The 22,206-nt window shown below is 33.5% G+C and overlaps 2 protein-coding genes across 2 annotated transcripts; one reads left to right on the forward strand and one right to left on the reverse strand.

Moving 5' to 3' along the window:
- Positions 1-643: 643 nt before the first annotated feature.
- Positions 644-4,174, reverse strand: LOC108991364 (cysteine protease RD19A-like). The gene is made up of 4 exons (XM_018965587.1): positions 3,647-4,174; positions 3,425-3,544; positions 1,510-1,756; positions 644-1,257 (listed from the first exon to the last, which is right to left on the reverse strand). The coding sequence occupies exons 1-4, from the start codon at positions 4,157-4,159 to the stop codon at positions 980-982; spliced, it is 1,158 nt and encodes a 385-aa protein (XP_018821132.1). The 5' UTR covers positions 4,160-4,174; the 3' UTR covers positions 644-979.
- Positions 4,175-14,720: 10,546 nt separating this feature from the next.
- On the forward strand, positions 14,721-21,720 carry LOC108991399 (transcription initiation factor IIF subunit beta-like). Its single transcript, XM_018965638.2, has 6 exons — positions 14,721-15,031; positions 19,185-19,293; positions 19,693-19,823; positions 19,924-19,998; positions 20,701-20,850; positions 21,214-21,720. Exons 1-6 carry the CDS (start codon positions 14,828-14,830, stop codon positions 21,331-21,333), a joined length of 789 nt encoding a protein of 262 aa, XP_018821183.2. The 5' UTR covers positions 14,721-14,827; the 3' UTR covers positions 21,334-21,720.
- The last annotated feature ends 486 nt before the right edge of the window (positions 21,721-22,206 follow it).

Genomic DNA, 22,206 nt, shown 5'->3' on the forward strand with positions numbered 1-22,206 from the left:
TAAGGTGACATGTTAAATATGTGTTGTTTATGAGCACATTGAATTCATTTTTGGTGTATATAAATTTGATGTATTTTTTATATATGAAATTGTTAAATTTGGATGCATGAAATTGTATTAATATATGTACTTAGATACTATGAAATTGTATTTAGGCAAAAAATTAATAATAATAAAATAATAATATTTATTATTATTTTGTCTCAAATATGCATAAACCAATTCGTAAATTTTGCTTAAATGGCAATGCGGTTATGCAAAAGAGATGAATACATAGACCAATATTAATGCTCTAAGTATTACATTTTGTCTTTTTGTTGTTTCAACACTTTCACTTTTGGGATCCATCACTCTCTCTTTCTTCCTCTCATCCAGATCATTTTTTCATCGGATTAGTCATGGCATCGAGAAACCTCAACGTTCACTTCCCGCTTTGTTTTAATTTGTTTGCTAGTCTTGGAGTACTTGATCCGCAGCATGCATGATGCCATATCTCTATATGATAGTGAAATGAGTGGTTTTTTTTTCCTGAAAATATCTCAGATTTATGCATCCACGCTAAAATAAACACCAATATCAATCACATTCTAATATATGCGGGCATGGTCGAAGCTGAACTAATTATTTTTCTATCCAGATCATGTAGCAAACCATTATTAACCTTTCACTTCATATTTCATGTCTAGCTTAAACCACCATATTTCCCCACAATAGAATCCAAGGACCCGAGCCAAGCCAAGGAGTTTCTTTGTATCGATTTGCAAATATAAGAGTTTTAAAATGGATAATCATGATATAAAGTACAGGGGAACCACCAAGAGAAAGCTAACCATCTCTGCCTAGGCAAGTTGATGGGAGCATCAAGAGCAGATAAAATTCTAGGAACTCCATGTCCTTCATACAATATTATTCACTTTCAATATTCACAACGGCTAGCTCCACTCTCCACTTGCCGCCCAACACGGAACCACCAAGATATTTAATGGGAGGTGGTATGTATGGCAGCTACAGTTGAGACCATGGAATCCACTCCACATGAATTATGGCCCCTGCAGATCTTGTAATAACCATTCTCTCCCCAGTTTTCTCCCCAAGAATTCTTTATGATCCAGTATGGCTTCTCCTTGAACCGGATAGGGGCATAACCAGCAGATCCGTACCCCACCAGGAGCACCCCATGATCCAAATGCTTAGAGCAGATGTACGGGCATGAAACTTTCCCAACGTATGTCTGCATGAAAACTGCATTGATGCCAACTGCAAAATGCAGGCACAGAAAAAGCGTCAATTAATCACTTGATTTGGCATTAAACCATTCATTAATCACTTCATCTACTTTATCATACTTAAACCCTAGCCTCACAACGCCCTCCTTTACAAATTTAAAAGGAAAGATGCGTAGTCTATTATTATATATATTACCTTCACAGCATGCACAACTGAGGAAGAAAATAAGAATAATACGTGGAAATCAATGCGAACTACTAGGTTTCAAAAAAAGCTAATTACTTGCAAGCGGCCCATTCTTCACCAAATTTGCAGCAATCTGATCTTCATCAATGGAAACAACGCTGAAGTTAGATACAGAAGCAGCAATTTTGTTCTTGTCAAACTTGCATGTGCCGCGATCAGTCCCAGTGTAAGGATAGTCCTTCTCTTTCTCTAATCCACCAGACTTGAGGGTGTACTCAAAGGCAGTGGTCATCAACCCACCACTACAGCCCGAGTCGCATGCGCCATATTCTTCAGGATCACACTGCAAAAGATTTCATGGGTTATATATGCAAGAGCATGACGATAGTTATATCATTTATGCACACTCGTGTGAAAATAAAGAGTCAAAAGACATCCATGCAACTGCCGTTTTACCAGGAGTCACCTGGCAAGACATGCTGAGAAAGTCATTTTTGTACTTTTCCTATCCTTTAGCCAGGTTGTCGAACTTCAGAACTAATTAACATGCATGATCAATTGTTTATTTTCACAGTCATGCCAACTGCCAAGAAACTTATGGTGAGAGATGCTAGTCTCGTCTGACATCTCTGAAGCCTACATAGTTGAACAAACTACGACATGCGAAAATTCTAAACCTCAGTTTTATCTGTTCTCCAGATTTCTGACTACCAGTTCCAGGAATCAACATGCTCGACACATCAGAGGTGAAGAGAGAGAATCTCAAACGAATTCATGTCACAAAAATCTGAAACTTACTATTAGGGTGGTGGATTGTGAGCAAACCCTTATACCATAAAAGAGGAGAAGGAAGACACCAATTTCCCAACTATCAGATTGAAGTATCAATTGCTATATCTAATTAGGGTGTAACGGGTCCGATTTTGGACATATTTTAGAACTGAACTGGTATATACCGATTTTGAGATTTGAAAAACCGATAACGCACCGGTTACACCCCTAAACCGATACTTCCGGTTTTGCTCTGGTTTTTCCGGTATATTATAATATAGTACATAATAATATAGTAATAATATATTGTAATGTATTATAATATATATTATAATTATATTATAGACTATTATTGTGATATATTATAGTATAGTATAATATATAGTGATATACTATTAATATAACTATTAATACAATAAACTATACTGATAATATATAGTTTTTTATATAGGCTTTAAAATTTAATATTATATTAATTAGTAATTTATCATATAATATAAAATTATTTTATATATAATTATATATTTATATATAAAAATTATATATAATATAAAAAATCATATAAAAAATATTTTTATACAATATAAAAAATCAATATATATACGAATCGATTCGGTCCAGTGTTAGAAAAAATAAAACCGAAACTAGATCAATTTTGACCCATTTTGAGAAAAATAAAACCGGTACTAGAGCAAATCAAGCCGGTACCAGTTTAGTCCGGCCCGGTCCGGTCCAGTTTACCCGTTAACCGATTTATTTTCACCCATATATATCTTAACAAAAAGTAGATATTCAAATCTAACAATTGTATTTTCAAGCCACTATACACCCTTGATCTTGAACATAGAATGTTCAAAAAGCACGAGAACTGAGTCAAAATCACATAAATCATCAATACCGGTGACCTTTCCAGGACTTTCCTGATGGCCATACTATTGGACCTATATAAATAGTTAGGTTAACAGAGGCCACAATCGCATAAAACAAGTCCCATTTGAATATCGAGATGAAATGAGATAGTTTTATATAAATGTTATTATTAATTTGAAATTTAAAAAACTTACGTTATTTATTATATTTGGTATAAAAATTTTAAAAAAAAATTATAACGATGATACTTATATATGATATATCGGCCTTAGTGTTTGAAACAGCAGTTAAAAACCAACGAAGAATTTTACCACCATAATATATAACGTCATCCGGAAAGAGAAGAACGGAAAGGGAGAACATGTCAAACCTCATGGTCACAATCCACAAGCTGTTGCTCACTCAGGCTCACTAGCTCCCCAGTCTGCAAATAATGAGCTCCTTCCAATGCTCCCGTTGCACTAAACGACCAACACGATCCACACGCACCCTAATTCCCCACACATAAACAAATAAAAACCAAGTTTGTATTTGAGATTTTAAATAAAGAAATCAATATATAGTAAAAATATAGATAATATTTTTCTTATACCTGGTCTTTGACGCCCGTGACGGCGCCATGATCACGCCAGTCAAATTCGGTGGGGAGATCGTTGGTGGGAAGGATCGGAGCCGTATGAGCGTCGGCCGGGAGCTGAATAGGCTTCAACCCGAGGAAATTTCGGCGGAACTCTGCCGGGGTGAGATCGGAGAACTTGGTGACTCCATGGACGGCACTGGGGTCCAGCTTCTGGTGGACCTTTGCTCGTCGCAGGTTAGCCTTGAACACGGCGAACCTGTAGTCGTGCTCCTCCTGACTGGCATAACTCTTGCCGAACTTGGCCTTGAAGGTCGAGAAGTGATGCTCGGCGAGGAGGAGAGGATCCTCTCCGTCCGAAACCACTTGACGGATCAGTGGATCATCGCCAGCGTCGATCTCGCGAAACGCGGAGGAGAAGAGTAAGAAACTGAAGAGAGCAGATGGAAAGAGGCTGCCCATTTGCAGAGGAATTAGCAGAGAGAGATGGACAGCAGTGAGAGTCTGCGGAGAGATATCTAAGACCATATAGACTAGAGTATGGATAAAAGGGGTGGAGAAGATTGCGACACGTGGTAGGATCTTATTAGTCGGCGTGGTGCGAGTTTGGCCGGGAGACAAAAAGTACAAGGAAAGGAAGCATGGAGGTTTCTTTCCGACTTTCGAGACAGAAATTTGTCGATTATTGTTTGAGGAGCGTGCAATCTTCGTTTTTCCTTCGTATTAACCCCTTCCCTCTTTCCTCTTTCCTTTTTTTTTTTTTTTTCGCAAATTTTAATTTTGTCGTGGTTTTCGTATTTATTGGGTTGTTTTTATTAAAGATTATTTATTAGGTTGTCTTCCCTCTTTTATCGCGTCAGGTTTCGGGTTACATAATGATATGACTGGTCAATTGGACCGGGCTTACGTCACACCAAAACTCCACGGGCCACGTCCACCTAATTCATCGTTTTGGACCTTTTGCTAGTTCGGGAAACCAGCAAATTCATCTCACTAGGTACATGGCAACCAACCTAATTCATCGTTTTGCATTTTGTTTATCCATAATAATTTTATATTTTACATTTAATTAGCTATGTCACTTACTATAATAATAATAAAATACAATTTTTATAAATGTTAATTTTTTATCTACACATTAATGTATTTTTTTTATATATTTTTTACCTTATTTTTATTTTATTTTTCATAATTTCTAATAATCTATGTATCAAAATACATGAAACCTATCAAAAGAAGAGAAAAGAGAGAAAATAATATAAATTAATCAATTTGAGAGTGAACAGTAATTATACATATTTAGAGATTTACTTTATGCCTCTTCTAATGCAGACAATTTTAAGAAATTATTAGTCAAATTTTAGATTGTAAATATATTTGACTGAGCCAATGCCATTCGTATTAGAAAAGAAACAATACTTATGAAATCATCAATTGTTCTATAAATTTAAACCGATAAAAAAAGGTATATTTTATTATTTATATTATATTTTGTGCACATTATTGATGTGACGTAACTAATTATATTAATAGAGTGCATAAAGAATATGCAAAAATGATTGCAGATAAAAAATTTTGATTTCTTTTACTCCCGCCCAGTCGATTAATGGGCACAAAATGATATTTACATGAAGCCAGGATGGAAAGAGCTATAACAGAAAGAAAAGGCCCCATTTTTCGATTGGTTTGAGTTCTTTTTAACTTTTGATCTTCCCGTCATTTTCGTTTCTCTTATTTTGTATGAATTGACGTAACATCCCAGATGTGTAGGGTATAAGGGAGGTGAAAAACCATCCTTCTTTCACCTAATGGCAATTTGCAACGCAATAATAATTGGGAATTGGGATGGAAAATCTTCTTCTAATGGGAAATTCACTAGATGTCATCATATCCATACAAAATGAACCACTATTTCGTAATGGAAACAATCTCCTATTATTAAAGACACTAACTAGATGCTCAGAAGGTTTTAAGACATGGAGTACCGGGAAAGTTTGTGGTAGTGTCAGTTTTACTGCACACAACATAGCCAGATGGACTGCTTCCAATGACCAGATCGACCATCATTCTATCCTACCTCAACTACTAAATCTGAAATTTGTTTTTAAGGTTAGTTTGAATGTTGAGTTTATTTGAGATGAATTGATTTTTTTATGAATAATAATGAGTTGAGATGTATAGTGAATTTTATGAGACCCACCTAACATGAGTTTAGATGTATTTATGAGAAATTTAAAAATATTGTAGATCCCTCATATAAATAGATATTGAGTTAAAAAAAATTTTAAATTTTAGGTATAAAGAAATCTTGAATTGAATGATTTGGTAGTTGTATATTTAAATATTGGGCTATGTTTAAATTTGAACTCAACTCAAATGAGATGAGTTGCTTCCATGTTCGAAACATAGCATGATTTGAATAATTTTTCTTCTTCTTTGTTCTTGTGATTTTGCTCTTCAAACAAATTCTCCATTCAAAGACGCGCTAAACCCACTTTGTGAATTTCAATTTGTCTGCATAATGCTATATATAAGTTTAGAATGTACAATTATTGTATATAATCATTTGAAAAGTATGACTCACCATAGAAAATTAATTTTTTAAGTTGATCATACTTTTTTTTTTTTTTGTTTTCCTAAAAAGGCTTGCACGTATTGAATTTGCACAAATTATTTATGACAATATATTTTTCTACAGAGTATTTCTAATGGATCGTGCATTTTATTTCTATACGTAAAACGATAAAGGAATCTTCAAAAAAAAAAAAAAAAAAACTCTCCAACAAATTATGCTAATTACACTCCAGTACTAATCTAAATATAGATAGACAACATTTATCTATGCATAATATTTTGAGAAATGCTACTACCACCGCTCCTCCCTCCCGCTTTTCTCTCATGCTTGACAATAAATGCACACGTGGCATGATTTTTAAATAATAGAAAAATATAATTTGAATGCATAGTATTCTTCTATCCTTTCATCAATTTTTCTTCTTCTCTTCCAAACTCATGTCCGCAAGCTCCTCCAAACTCATGTCCTTTTCTCAAGAACTCTCTCCTGTTATTGCCTTTTCACTAATATTTTCTTGCTTCTTTCTCCCTTCCGGTAAGCAAATATTTCAACCAATGAACCCTTTGCATAAAACCTAATATATTTCTCTTTTTCGGAGTCGGTCTAAAGTTTGCAGCTTTGCAAGTTTTGGGGTACAAAAGTTCTTTATTCAATATTAATTTTCCTTTCATGTCCGCAAGCCAAACCCATCAATTTTTCTTCATATCCTATCCTCCACAAGCCAAACCCATAGATTTTTCTTCAGATTTTTCTTCGGATCCCATCGTCCACAAGCCAACCCATCGATTTTTCTTCGCATCCTATTTTTCGCAAGCCAAACTGCACGTATTTGTCTGAAACTTGTTATTTTCCTAGAAAACTATTATCTGCTAAAATCCATGTTTGTTGTTTGGCTACGAGAAAACTGAGATGAGCGTAACAAAAGTAAAAGAAGAGAATGTTTGTATTGTTTTCTTATAAAACCCATAATTCTTACTTTAATTTTAAAATTTAAAGCGGAAGTTTCCTTTCTTCTTCAAAGACATAATTCATTAGATCGCATTTTCGTGAATTTTTGTTTTGGCAGATTGTCGAAGAAGTCACCCAGAAATAAGATATGAAAAGTCCAATTTACGTTTTCGTTCCTTTCCTTTTTTTTTTTTTAATATAATGACACATGGCATGACAGAGACGTGACACATCAAGCGGGAGGGATGAGCGGGAGGGCAGAGCGGTGACTGTAGAAGGACTCTAATATTTTTATTCTAATCTCTCTCTCTCTCTCTCTCTCTCTCTCTATTATTTCTCTTTTCTTTTCTTTTTTCGTCTCATCTATCCCTTTTATTTTTAATATCCATTTTTATTTTATTTTCCTTTATTTATCTGTTTAAAGAAATAGAGAAGAACTTTGGATAATTGGATGGTACTCTTGAGAGTTTTACTATATACAATTACGTTTACATATTTATTACGTACTCTATTAATGTGAATGGTCAAAATAGTCATTTTATATTAAAAAAAAAGTGATGCAGCCAATTATATTAGTATAATGCACACAAAAAATACGTAAAAATAACTGCACATCAAATTTTTATTTTTAATAAAAGTATAGGAAATGATCTAACGCTACTTTTTTAAAGCTAATTATCTCAAGATTCTAAACAGATGAGCGTGGGTTTAAAGCGCCTGATGTAATGCCCCCAATTTTTCTAACTATTGGAGATGTTTTCATTGACATTGAAAAATGATATCGTAACAATGACAAGAAAAGAACTATGAGAAAATATTTATATATAAATAGAGTTTAAAATACTAAATTTCACTTAAACTGTTCGATCATAAAAAAATGTCACAGATTAGATTCAAACTATTCCATAACACTTATTCCATCACTCTTAATCTAACTCTTCCACATATCATCTAAGCTCCCTTTTTGTCTTGCTCCTTTTCGACATCTGTAAAATAAAATTTTACAGGTAGAATGGTAAGTCTACGGCTCGGTAAGTAGGATTGATTAAACTGTGTGTAACATATGAGTCTCATTAAATAAACCAATATATCAAATAAATAATAGCCAATAGCATTATTAATACACAAAAAAACAAAAAAGGCTTATACCATGTAATTTTAATATAAAACTTTCTCCATAAGGAAACTACCCATTCAAAGGTAGATATCATTTCCTTAATATCTTCTTCTTTTGGGAACTACACTGTAACACCCCGTTTTCGAAAAGACATTTAAGAATTTTCGAGGAGCCAGTGTGCTACTACTAAACTTGAACTTAAAATTTTTTCTTTTTAACAATGCACCAGATGCGAAAGATTTTCGTAAAATAACAAACTTCAATAAATACTGAAAATCCAAAATAAGGTATGCGGAAGCACTTATGAAAAATACGAAAGTCTCATGTGCTTATCAAAATAATTTATTTAAAACTTAAAACCATAAAAATAATTATAGCATAATCTGTCTAGGCCTCTGCCTCGCCTCCCTGGGTCATGTTCTGTCCTGCAGTCTCGTCTTCATAAATGTCATCACTTGGGGTAGTTTAAAAACATAAAAAAAAAAAAACTAAAATGAGTCGAATACTCAATAAGCAACACATCATACAGTAAATATAATAAACATACGATTTCTTAAAAAGCGTGCATATTCATAAATACATTCATAAAATAACATGAGCATGAACATTAACTTATCTTTCACTTATTATAGGCCGTTACCCACTGTTGACCCCCGTGAGTTAGGGTTAGCGAATCTAAATAGATTTCGATTCCGCCCGTGACCGCGGGTTGTGGAATCCATACATAAGGAAGACAATACTGGGTGCACTACCAGCATGCACGACCTGGCAATGCAATATGCCCATAACATAGGTACCGTTTTCATATCATAACATAGGCCGTTACATATTTTATCAAATCATACTTGCATACTTGTCATTTCATAGATTTCAAATGAAATCACATACGTACTTGTCATATCATATCACAGATTTCAAATGAAATCACATACGTACTTGTCATATCATATCACAGATTTCAAATGAAATCACATTATTTCATAAATGTCGTGATACATGTTTCATCGCATAAAATCATGATTTTTCATAAAATACTTTAATGCATAAATCTTTACATAAAACCATGCATTTCATAAATAATTTTATGAAATGACTCTCACATAAAATCATGCATTTCGTAAATAATTTCATGAATAATCTTCCACAAATAATCTTTCACATAAAATTATGCATTTAGTAAATAATTTCATGAATAATCTTTCACATAAAATCATGACTTTTTCATAATTTTATCATGTTTTGGGTACGTAAAAAGGGGTTTCCAATAAATGGCATACATGCATAATATCTTTTATAAAAGACAAACAGCTCACTGTACATATGCGTAAGGATATGATCATGCTACTTACCTTGCAACGCTAAACCACTATTATCGGCACGAAATCGGTCGCCTATGAAAATAAACACGTAATTTACATAAATTTCTAATTAAACAAGAGATTTTATTAAAAATCTAAACTATAAAAAAATATCCTATATTTCCTAAACCTAAAATCTTCATAACACTGAATTATTCTAAACTGTTAATCTTTATAACAAAAAGATTTAAAGCCCGTAAATAAGAGCCCACGTAAAAATAAAATTAAAGCTCAAAATAAAATATAAGTTCAATATGTTGCTATTTGGTTTAAAACTAAGGGACAAATATGTAATTTAAAAATAAAAGAATCTACCCTTCAGTAAATGAAGCCGACAAAAACGTAACTCCTTCTAACTTGAGGACACATGTATTTTTCTTGAAGGGAACTCTAAGCCGTGCGATATCCTTACCAAGAGAGGAAACACGCTACAAAGCGGGGCTGAGGAGAGGGTGGCGAGTGAGGCGGCAAAGCTGTGTGAGAGAGAGAGAGAGAGAGAGAGAGAGAGAGACGAAAAGTGAGAGAGAGTTATGAGAGAGGGAGAGTTTACGGGATGAAAGAGAAGGAGTTCTGTCAAACCGAAAACAACCGAGAGAAAGAGGGGGACGACGACGATCGTGGCTTACCGGGACGGAGTGGGTGCCACTGGGTTGTGATGGTCGGCGTGTTCTGTGGCTGAGGGTGGCTAGGCTGTGGCTCACAGTCGGAGAGCTCAGTGCTCTGTTTTTGGGTGTGGAAAACAGAGGTGTCGTAAGTGGTTGCCGTGCGTGTGCAGTGGCTATCACACAGTGGCTGAGCAACTGGAAGGGATTGCGGCGGGGTGGCGCAAGTGAAGGCTTGGCTGAGTGACGTTGGTGGAGGGCAACGACGAGGGCTTGTTGTCTGGGTTTGAGTGGGGATATCGTGTGTTTGTTGTGTGCGAAGAGATCGACGCAGACCAACTCGGCAAGTGAGGTTATTTCTATGGTTTACGGTGGTCGACACGGAGAAGGTCTTGGGTGCAACTGGCCAGTGTGTGGACGAACTGTGGGGAGGAGGTTTTGTGGAAGGTGCTCTGTGTGATGAGTGTATCCAGACGTTGGCGGCAGTGGCTATGTCTTTCATGCAGAGGATGAGGGCCTAACCTATTTATAAACCTAGTCAATTGAGAGTCAAGAGGAAAACCCTAGGGAAAAATAAACGAAGAGACGTGCATGTGCATGTGCATGTGAGTGTCTTGTTTGAAATTCTAAGAAGAAATCCGGTAGGGATGAGTTGTATTATGAAGAGGATTCATGGGTTTGGAGGAAAAATAATAATAATAATGGAGATTTAACTCTAAGTTTATAAAAAAAAAATCATCTGATAATTTGCTTTAACTCATAAAAAATTTTATCTGTAATTTTATTTCTAAATACAAGATCGGGCCGTTACATTCTTAAATATTCAGTGTAGTTATCATTCTCCTTTCTATTTAGGGCCTACACCTTCTCATTGTCTTTCAGTGTAGTTATCATCCTTTTACATTTCTCATTTAATAGGTCAATACATTCTCGAAGTCCTTCAATATAGTTATCCTCCCAAATAAAAATTAGTAATATAAACATGCCATCATATAACTCTTATAATATTTGGTGTAACTATAATGCACATAAAGTTTCTACAAATGTATCATGACTAGTTGCATATAAGTTTAGGCTCAAGCTACACATTTCATGATATAACAATTTATTTGGAGATGCTCTAATATTTATATATGATATTGAATAAATTTTTTGTATAATACACACTTTTAATTTAGAAAAATTCAGAATCTCTAATAAAAATGCCAAATTAATTAAACCTACTTATCTCGTGATCCCAAAATACTAATTGCCACAACTGTAAAATTGAGAACCTAAATGGTATAGAGCAAATATAAATACATACTCGCCTTAAATTCCATCTCAACATAATAATGATTACACATAAAAACATACATCAAAATAATGTTAACGGGACATCAATCATCATCATAACAATATTCAGAACATGCCTCATTACTAATATCGTAAATTTAAAACCATTTAAAAATCTATTATACTGTACTAATATTTTGGTTTACGTAAAAGTTATAAAAGATGGCATAATAACGATACTTATGTCTTGATAGTAATATGATATACTAGAAAATACGTTCATGTTTATCAGAGTGCACATTTTGCACTATAAAAATGACCTCATTGTTTTATAAGAATTATATTCCCCATATTTTATTCCTAAACAAGTTAACATCCAAAGTCCCTTACAAAAATGATTTTCATCAAATCTGTTTTCTTTTATCAAAATTAAAACAGCAACATAAAAATAAAGAATCCATGTATGTATAAAAGAAAAATAATTATAATCTGCACTGAAATAAGGAAAACCCAAATACAAACGTGATGGCTTAATGAAAAATTACTGAAATCATAGAGAAATTTTAAGAAAAAGTAACATCATGATAAAAATAAAAATCACATTTAGAATAAAAATATAATGAGTACAAGTAGTGAACTTACAGAAATCCACCAAATTGTAGAAGATTCGAGAGATAAAATATTATGAGAGAGAAGTGGTAGGGATTTTGAAATCCTCTTGGAAGAAAATTTTGGGATTTTTATAAGGGTAAAATCTTTCACTTGAGAAGGAAACCAATGACCATAAATTAAGAGAGAAGAGAGATACGTTATGGATCCGAAGAACTGTTGATTTCATCTTAATGAATATTTATGAGAGGAAAACAAGAGAAATGCAAGCTGTGTAACGTGATAGGAGAAATTGAAAGGATGTGACTGAACTTTAAATGAAAATATGCGTAAGAAGGGAAATAAAGACAAAAGAACTAAGTAAACCGAAGAGTTTCTCTTGAATGACTTCATATATATATATATATAGAAAAATAATATTTACAGTTGTGAATATATAAATACCGTGCAGTCACTTTGAAAAAATAAAATAAATACGAAATTTATATAAAAATAAATTAATTTTTTAATAATAAATATTATTTTTTTTAAAATAATTATACGATATTTACAGACTTCATAATTATATATAACATTATTCATATATATATATATATATATATTATCTTATTACAAAAGCAATCGGGCTGGGCTAACAGCAGGGCTGTGTACTACACCTGACACATTGAAAGTTTAATTTCAGGTATATTTTTTAACACATGCAACACACTAATAGATATCAGCATTGATATTTTAATTTTGTTATATTTATAATAAAAATTTACCATTTACAAGTTTATATTATTTATATGAAAAGACTTAATTTATAAAATTTTAATTTATTTAAAAAAAAAACTAAATTATACTATATAAATATTTTATTATATAAAGCTAACTATTAAGAGTACTAGCAATTAATTATTCATCTTCATTTTTAGATTTGAATAAATAATGTTTAATCTCTAAATATTATTTTTAGAACTGTGCTATACATCAGAAGCCGCAATACACCACACGTATATATATTTTTTTCACTCAATGTATTGAATGTGCGGCGGCTGCAACACACAGTACGCTGCAGTTTATATTTTCTGTTATTTTTAATATTCTCTCTCTCTACCCGGACGCTATTTCTCGAACTTTTACCCCCACGAAACTCTCTTGAAGCAACTCTCTCAAAGCGACGAAACCCAGCAAGAGAAGGAACTCTCTCTCTATCTCTCTCTCTCTCTCGACACATACAGCTTGCAAAAATCTCCAGAAAATCTCTCTCGTGCGACTGCCTCTTCTCTCACCCGATACTCGAAGGACCGGAGGTTTTCCATCGCAACAACTCTCGATAATGCAAAATTAAAAATTGGAGAAAAAAATGAAAACATCTACAAAATTTCGAAATAGAGCATCCATGAGTGTTACCTCAAACCTAAGGAGATCAACAATGGAAAAAAAACCAGAACAAGAAAGAATGGCAAGAAAGAAAGGAAGAGCTAACGATGGAAAAGCAGCTGGCGATGGAGGAAGCAGAACCTGGAGAGAAGAAAAAAAATAAGAAAAGAAGAGAGATGGAGAGAAATCGAAAAGGGTAAAGAAAAATAAGAATAGGAAAAGAAGAAGAAATAGAAAAGAGTGGAAAACCTATTTTATTATCAAAAATTTAATAAAATAATTAATAATTTATTATTATTTAGTTTAATGATGGATAATTAAATATGAGAGTTTTTTTTTTAATATGTAAAATTGATCTTCAAATATGAAGATACATAAGCTAATGCCAATGCTCTAAATAGGATTGTAAATGAACTAGTTTGATCAATAACCTGCTCGGTACCCACTTGATAAACTCAAATCTAACTCGATTCGTAAAAAAACTCATAAAAGTATAAACTTGCTCGATTAATAAATGATATATACTCGATAAAATTTGACTCGACTCGGCTAAGGCTCGCTCGTTTATGTTCGAGTCGATTCGTTAGCTCGATTCGATTAAAACTCATTCATATATTGATAAATATATACATACACTTATGTATATATATGTATTAGTTAATAATATAAACATAACACTTTTATAATTAAATATATAATATGTAACCTAATTATTTATGTATATATATTGAATATACGTCATAGCTATATTTTATAATTTATACAATAATTAGACGATAAAATTTAATAATTCATATACTAGTATGTGAGGATCACATATAAAATAGATATATGCTATCATATTATGTGTATGTATTAATAATATATGTAGGTATATAATATATTGTTATTATGAATAAATATTAATTAGTTAGATATTAATTATTTATAAATTTTTAAAATATTATAATTTGATAGAAATTCTATTTGTTAATTGTATAAATTTAATATTAAATTTTTTATTTTTTTATTTATCTAATTTATTAATTATTAAATTTTATTTAAAAAATAAAAAAATAAATAATTTAAACTCAAATTCGTTTATGAGAGGAGAGTTAAGAATTTAACTTATCAAATCGAGTTTAAATAAAAAATAGATAAAAATCTTTATCTCGAAAGCGTCTGACTGAAATGCTTGCTTATTGAACCCGGTTGATTCGGGTCCGGTCCGCCCATAGATAATCATCATATTCTAGACACGCACCCACCATCCCGACTCCCCGGGAAGAAACACCAAAAAACTAAAAAGAAGACTAGAAACCGGAGAGAAAAGTTGATCCCCACAATAGAGCTGCGACCTCGTGAGAGATGGATGAAGAGCATGGTAATAGCATCGGTAGTAGCAGTAGTAATTTGGAGACTGCGAAGGCTGAGAGATCGGTTTGGCTGATGAAATGCCCTGTTGCGGTGGCCAAGTCCTGGAAGAGTCATCCCCAATCTGACCCTCACCCTCTCGCCAAGGTCGTCCTCTCCCTCGATCCTCTTCATCCCGACGGATCCTCTTCCCTCCAGGTGGAAACCTCTTTCTCTCTCTCTCATCAGATTCTTCTTGATCAGCTCTCTTATTCTAGGAAAACTCTTGGTGCGAAGATTTAATTTCATGCTATTCAATTGATTTTCGTTGAATTTCACACCAACTCGGAAATTGGGTTAGTTCATTGGATTTTTTTTATTGTTTAATATGAGCTTCTTCGCATTCCTCTTGGCCGGTTTGGATTGAGAGGAGAGTTGACAACTATTTACTACTATTCACAAATTTTAACTCACAAATTTCACTACCATTCGCTTCTAGCTCGATGCTTGGAACGTTTGGAGTGGGTGATGGAGCAAGACTTCGTTTCTGGATTGATGCTTGGAGTGGGGAGACACCTCTTTCCATTATCTTTCCAGTTGCTTTTAACATGGCTGGAAATCAGCAAGTGGCAGTTTCAGATTTACTGTATTGTACCAATGGGACGGTAACTTGAAACGTCACTTTTACTAGAAATGCACAAGATTGGGAACTTGATAAGATGACAGCCTTTTTTAGCCACTTGTATTCAGCAAAGGTAGGAGGAAATGAGGGAGATCGTATGTTGTGGATTCACACGGGGAGAAAAATTTTTACTGTTAAATTTTTTTACAAGGTTTTGACAGTACAACAACTCACCTTTTTCCGTGGAAGAGTATTTGGAAAGCACAAGTTTCGCCTAAAGTTGTGTTTTTTACTTGGACAACCGTGCTTGGAAACATATTGACGATTGATAACTTAAGGAAGCGGGGTATGGTGGTCATGATGTAGTGCTACACGTGCAAAAGGAATGGAGAATTGATAGATCATTTGCTTTTACATTGTGAGGTGGTGGGGGAATTATGGCCTGGCATCCTTGATAGAGCCGGACTGAGTTGGGTAATGCCTAAGAGTGTGGTGGAATTACTGGTGTGCTGGAACAGGAGGCATAACAGTGCACAATTGGCAGCAGTGCGGCGTATGATACCTTTGTGCTTAATGTGGTGTCTATGGTTAGAAAGGAATAATAGGTGCTTTAACAACAAGGAGTAGGGCTGAGCAAAAATCCGACAATCCGACTCCGAATCCGACTCCGCTCCGGCTCCGCTCCGACTCCGCTCCAGCTCCGACTTGTCGGAGTCGGAGTCGGAGGTTTTTTCTTCATGACAGTCGGAGTCGGAGTCGGAGTCGGATCCATTGATGATCCGACTCCGACTCCGCTCCGATCCGACTCCGATCCTCCGCCTCCGCCTCCGACGTCTCCCTCCGACTCCGCCTCCGCCTCCGCCTCCGATTTTATACATATTTTATAAAATATGTGTTTTTCTATATATTAATTATTTAAATTTTATACAACTATATCTTATATAGTTAGTTAAACTCAATAATATACTAGTTAAATAATATATTTATACTATAATATATAAACTAAATTGACTAATAATAGTTTAGTATATGACTATATGTAAATATCATACTATTACAAATTTACAATATTACTACCATGTAACACTAAATTACTAATGTATAAATATAATAGCACATAATACTAATAACTAATGTATATATAATATACTATAAACACTAAGATGAATAATAACATCGACATGTAATATTGTAATACTAATGTATAAACACTAATCTATAAATTTATAATAACATATAATACTAATGTATAATAACTAAAGTATTATTCATATAAATTACTAATAGTCTAATAGTATTAATTACTATATATAAATTAGTAAACCACTTTAAGCCTATATATAAATGACTATATAAATTACTGTAGTAATAGTATCAATTACTAATACTATATTACTATATGATACTATTAAGTTATTAACTATAGTGATATACTAGTATTAGAAATTAAGTATACTAATACAATCAGTAATATAGTCAGTATAATACTAATATACTAATACTATTATATAGTTATACTAAATTAAAATCATTATAGCAAATACTAATATATAGTTATTCTAATCATTACAACTAATTCTAATACTAATATAGACTATAGTTATAACTTGTAGTATCATAACTATACTAAATCACTATAACTTATACTAATATAGTTATACTAAATGACTATATCTATAACTATATATATTATATAGTATTAATATCACTATTAGTATAATATATAGTATTAATAATAACTAATAGTCTAATACTAATATAACTATTAATATAACTAATATCACTACTAGTATAACTAATATTAATACTAATACTAATATACTAATACTATTATATAGTTATACTAAATTAAAATCATTATAGCAAATACTAATATATAGTTATTCTAATCACTACAACTAATTCTAATACTAATATAGACTATAGTTATAACTTGTAGTATCATAATTATACTAAATCACTATAACTTATACTAATATAGTTATACTAAATGACTTTAACTATAACTATATATATTATATAGTATTAATATCACTATTAGTATAATATATAGTATTAATAATAACTAATAGTCTAATACTAATATAACTATTAGTATAACTAATATCACTACTAGTATAACTAATATTAATACTAATACTAATATACTAATACTATTAGTGTATTACATATATTTATATATATTAATATATATATATAAAGTATATTAGTGTATTAATAATATTTCGTATACAGTGTCGGTGTCTTTTTTTTAATATTCATATATAATAATATATATCATATATTTTTTTATGAATCTTCATATATATATATATATATATATAAATTATAATGATAACATTAGATTGATATTGCATGGTCTTCTATTTAGTTTAGATTGTAATATTGATAAAGTTGAAATTTGAAAGCTCACAAAATTTTTTTTTTTTTTTTAAAAATGGGTCAAATATGAAATTAAAAAAGACAAAAAAATAAAATAAAAAAATCCGACTCCGCTCCGACTCCGCTCCGACAAGTCGGAGTCGGAGTCGGATCGGATAATATACATCGCGGAGTCGGAGTCGGAGGTCGGATTCGACCTCCGACAAAGTCGGAGTCGGAGTCGGAGTCTGGGCCCTCCGACTCCGAATAGGTCGGTGCTCAGCCCTAACAAGGAGCGTGCAGTAGGAGAAATCTGAAAGTTTTTCGTATTCTCTCTTTTACAGAGGTTTTCTGCTATTGTATTGAAGGGTGGGAGTGTCCATGAGTTTCTATCTTCTTTTCAGCTCACTAGAATGTAATTAGATTTCTCACTTTGTATACTTTCTGTGTACTTGGACATTTGCCTAGTTTCATTCTATTCAATAAAGCTATCTATTTACTTATAAAAAAAAATCTCACTACCATTCACTAATCATCTCAACTCAACTCATCTCATCTCATTTCATTTCTGAATCCAAACGGGGCTGCTTACCGGGAAAATCACAGTTTATTGAACTTTTGAACTGGATTTAGGGTTATTAGCTAACCGTGGTTGAGTTAGTATATTTTGCGTGAATCTCGTGAACTCTTTCAAAAATTGTGCGTTAAATTCGCCCATTTCAAATTTCAATTGGAGGGTGCTTTAAATTTGCTGCATTGTTAGTCTGTGATCTTTGTTTTGTCGCACTTTATTTCCATTTTCAGTGTCAGAGTGTAGCGTTAAATTATATCGGTATGAGAAGTTAAAACTATTGTCTGTACTCACTTACAACAATATTCCATGAAGCTCGTGTATTCATTCTATTAACCTCACATTGGAGGTGATTCATTTGTTTTGTGGGCATATGGAATCTTGTTCATAAGATGCTCTAATGGACACTTTCCGGACTCTGTTTGCAATTCTGGTGCACATCTGGTTTTTGAATGGTGTCCTTTGGTGTACCATTCATTTATTTAATTGGCAGTTCATTAAATTACCTTGTTTGTTCCCCTACCCCTTGGTGCTAGATCATGACCACTGTGAAGAGGGGAGCATAAGCACTGAAATAATCCCTTAAGGGCAGCAATATTTATCTTTCCATTGTTTTCCCTCTTTTCATAATTGAAGTGGCTACTTCATTTTTCCCTTAAAATTTTACCTTTATATATAGAGGTGGCTGCGAGTTATTAAGGTCACTGCCCTTAAAGGGTTGTTTGTTTATTTGGCTGCATATTTGCTTTAAGGATACACACACCTTGTCAACATATTTGGAGGACAAACTTCCTGACACATTTTGAATTGTTAATCAGTTCACAATGGAGATGGCAGGCACTGAGGCGGGGAGTGTTCCGAAAAGTTATTCTTTGAATATGTTTAAGGATTTTGTTCCCATGTCTGTCTTTTCAGAGACAAATCAAGGTGAGGATCATAATTTGGGTTTCCTGAAGTGTTTAATTTTATATCTTTCACTCAATGGATACATAAATATTGATTGTTTTTTAAACACATGGCAGTTGTGGTGGTCACGTGTTGTTGAAATGATTTTAGTGATGATGAATCTAGAAGGTTGGAGAATTTCACAGCTGTTTTTTTAGATGTTGATGGAAGTTTTACTTCCTGACCGTGATGGGTATGGCATACACAACTGACCCCACAATTTAAGTTCATTAGGTGGAGTTTTTAATAAATTATACAACCAGTAATTATTCAATTAGGTAGCTAAAATGGATTCCACATACATTTAGTATGACTACTTCTTGCTGTTGTCCCCTCTATAATGTAAAGCAGGGCACATTTTGTTAACTATTGCATTTATAGGTAAGGTTGCGATGGAGGGAAAGGTTGAGCATAAGTTTGACATGAAGCCCCATGGTGAAAACATTGAAGAGTATGGAAAATTGTGCCGTGAAAGGACAAGCAAGTCCATGATAAAGAGTAGACAAATACAGGTAGGACATTTGACTTATTGCTTTTTGCAGTGCAGTTCTTGTTTTGAATGATCCTAATTGTTTCCCACTTCCTCCAATTGTCCTTGATTTCCTTTGAAAGTTCATTGACAATGATCGTGGAATACATATGAGGCCCATGCCCGGAATGGTTGGCTTGATTTCATCCACTTCCAAGGTATTAACTATTTTATTTGTTTTCATATGAACAAAATAGTAGCTATGGGTTAATAGTGTGTTGATTTTTTAGGTTGAACTCTTTCTGTCCTGTTATTACTATGTTAATGTTTCCAGCTAAAGGGAAATAATTTATCCATATCAATGCCCCCCCCCCCCCAAAAAAAAAAAAAAACCCCTTTGGTGCATGGATGTTGGGCCCAATTTGTGGCGGCAGTTTGTAAGGCTTGCATGTTTTGACAAAGGAACTTGGCTAAGGTGAGGGGCGTCAAGCTGGGATAGAAGAGCTGTGTCAATCTGGAGTCAAGTTTATCTTTTATTCTAACATTTCATTTTTGTCTAATTGGTTGATAGATGCTGTAGTTTTATAGAGTTCCTGTCTAGTGGGGTGTGCTCGTGCCATTGCACCTGTTATTTTGTTTTATAAGCTTGCTCATTTACACTAGAAGAAAACCCGACAGCATAAATATGTTTGTCTGTACTTATCAAAAAAATTTCCTTCTGTCTACCTCAGTAGATGCCTGCTTGTACACCTGCATGCATGCATGCAAACCATATGCTCAATAGCCCACGTGAGCACACTAGATGCCTACTTGTTTATACTTTCTAAAACTTGTAAATATGGTCCTTTCCCTAATGTAGGTACAGGTTTCATTTTTGGAAGAACATTTACATAAGTTTCCTTGTTAATGATCTGTGGCAGGATAAGAAGAAAACTGTACCAGTTAAGCAATCGGATGTGAAAAGAACTAGAAGGGATCGTGGGGAACTGGAGGATATAATGTTCAAACTATTTGAAAGACAACCAAATTGGGCCTTAAAGCAGCTTGTCCAAGAGACTGATCAACCTGCCGTATGCATTTTGGTTATTTTACTTGTTTATGATTTTGCTTTGTGGGTATAAATAGCTCTCTTATGATTCTAATGCTTGTCTAGGATGAAATGCTTTGCCCTTTGTTTTAATTGAAGGATACAAGAAAATACTAACTGAATGATTTGTTAATTGCTCACAAAGGTGTAATATTGCCATATAAATATTGAGTCGCCTAATTCCTGTGAACTCGGTAATGGTTATTATTATTACCTCGTTTTTTTGAAGTTACATAACACATATTACATCCAGTTTTCTGAGTGATGGCTATGTTGTGTCCTTTATTTTATTGTTAATATTACTTTGACATGGTATTCACCTGTCAGAATGTTGGTTTCTTTGCAGCAATTCTTGAAGGAGATACTCAACGAGCTGTGTGTGTACAATAAAAGAGGAACCAACCAAGGAACCTACGAGCTTAAGCCAGAATACAAGAAAGTTGTTGAAGATACAACTGCTGAATAATATAGCACCTCTCGGGCCATTAGTGAACCTTTTTTCTATTTATTTCTCTATGTGAATTAAGCAGGAAAGGAGCAGACTCAGTCACAAAGTTCAAATAAATTCACAAGTTACGCAGGGGTGCTGCACGAGACGCCACCGAGAAGGTATCAAGCAAACACAACACGGAGCGACCTATTCTTTCCTCTTTGATATTTCGTTCTCGGAAATTCGCTGATGCGGTTTGTACACAATCTTAGTTTTAACTCAGGGGCCAACAGTTATACAAAAATATTTTGTTCAGCAAACTTAATTCCTCAATGACCCATTATCTTGATGTAGCATCAACTTTTACTGGATGGACATTTAGAGTTCCCCCAATTCCATTTTTATGCACTAATGTTTTGCCAATTTCTTGTCGTCTCATTTTGAGATGTATATCTATCTGATGTGTCTAACTGGGATTCAGATCTCCTATCAGAACTTGGGGTCTAAAATGAAAGAGATAAATATATGAAGTGAGTTTTACATTATTTATTAAGCATTTAATAAGGTTTGAGAAATTCATTCAGACAAGAGTTAGACAAACGAGTTCGTTCCTTTTTAGATCTTCACCATCTGGGTCCTGCAAAGACACTGCCACTTAAAAGCTTGTGGGTGAAATTTCGTAGCTTAAGTGGGCCAGTCGATCATGGGCTTGAGCTATGAATAGGCAAGTCAAAGCACTAAAGGGCCCTATTTCATTTTGGGTATTAGTACGGCCTCAAAGGCCTGCCTTACCTCGGAGTCTGTGGAATGACAAACACCAGTAACATGGGATTCGAATTTACGCAGTCAATTAAGCTGTTCTTTTACGAATTAAAGAAATTTCAATTATGAAGTGGTATGCCATGTTCC

This window comes from Juglans regia, chromosome 11 (genome assembly GCF_001411555.2).
Source record: "Juglans regia cultivar Chandler chromosome 11, Walnut 2.0, whole genome shotgun sequence".
NCBI lineage: Eukaryota > Viridiplantae > Streptophyta > Magnoliopsida > Fagales > Juglandaceae > Juglans > Juglans regia.

Bases quoted from the DNA above. Each gene is read 5' to 3' on its own strand.
- LOC108991364 (XM_018965587.1), bottom strand. From the start codon at position 4,159: ATGGTCTTAGATATCTCTCCGCAGACTCTCACTGCTGTCCATCTCTCT. The intron at 1,757-3,424 runs GTTTGACATGTT...AATCTTTTGCAG, and splicing joins TTGTGGATTGTGACCATGAG to TGTGATCCTGAAGAATATGG. The intron at 1,258-1,509 runs GTAATTAGCTTT...TGCATTTTGCAG, and splicing joins GAAGAATGGGCCGCTTGCAA to TTGGCATCAATGCAGTTTTC.
- LOC108991399 (XM_018965638.2), top strand. From the start codon at position 14,828: ATGGATGAAGAGCATGGTAATAGCATCGGTAGTAGCAGTAGTAATTTG. The intron at 19,294-19,692 runs GTGAGGATCATA...TTGCATTTATAG, and splicing joins CTTTTCAGAGACAAATCAAG to GTAAGGTTGCGATGGAGGGA. The intron at 19,999-20,700 runs GTATTAACTATT...GATCTGTGGCAG, and splicing joins TGATTTCATCCACTTCCAAG to GATAAGAAGAAAACTGTACC.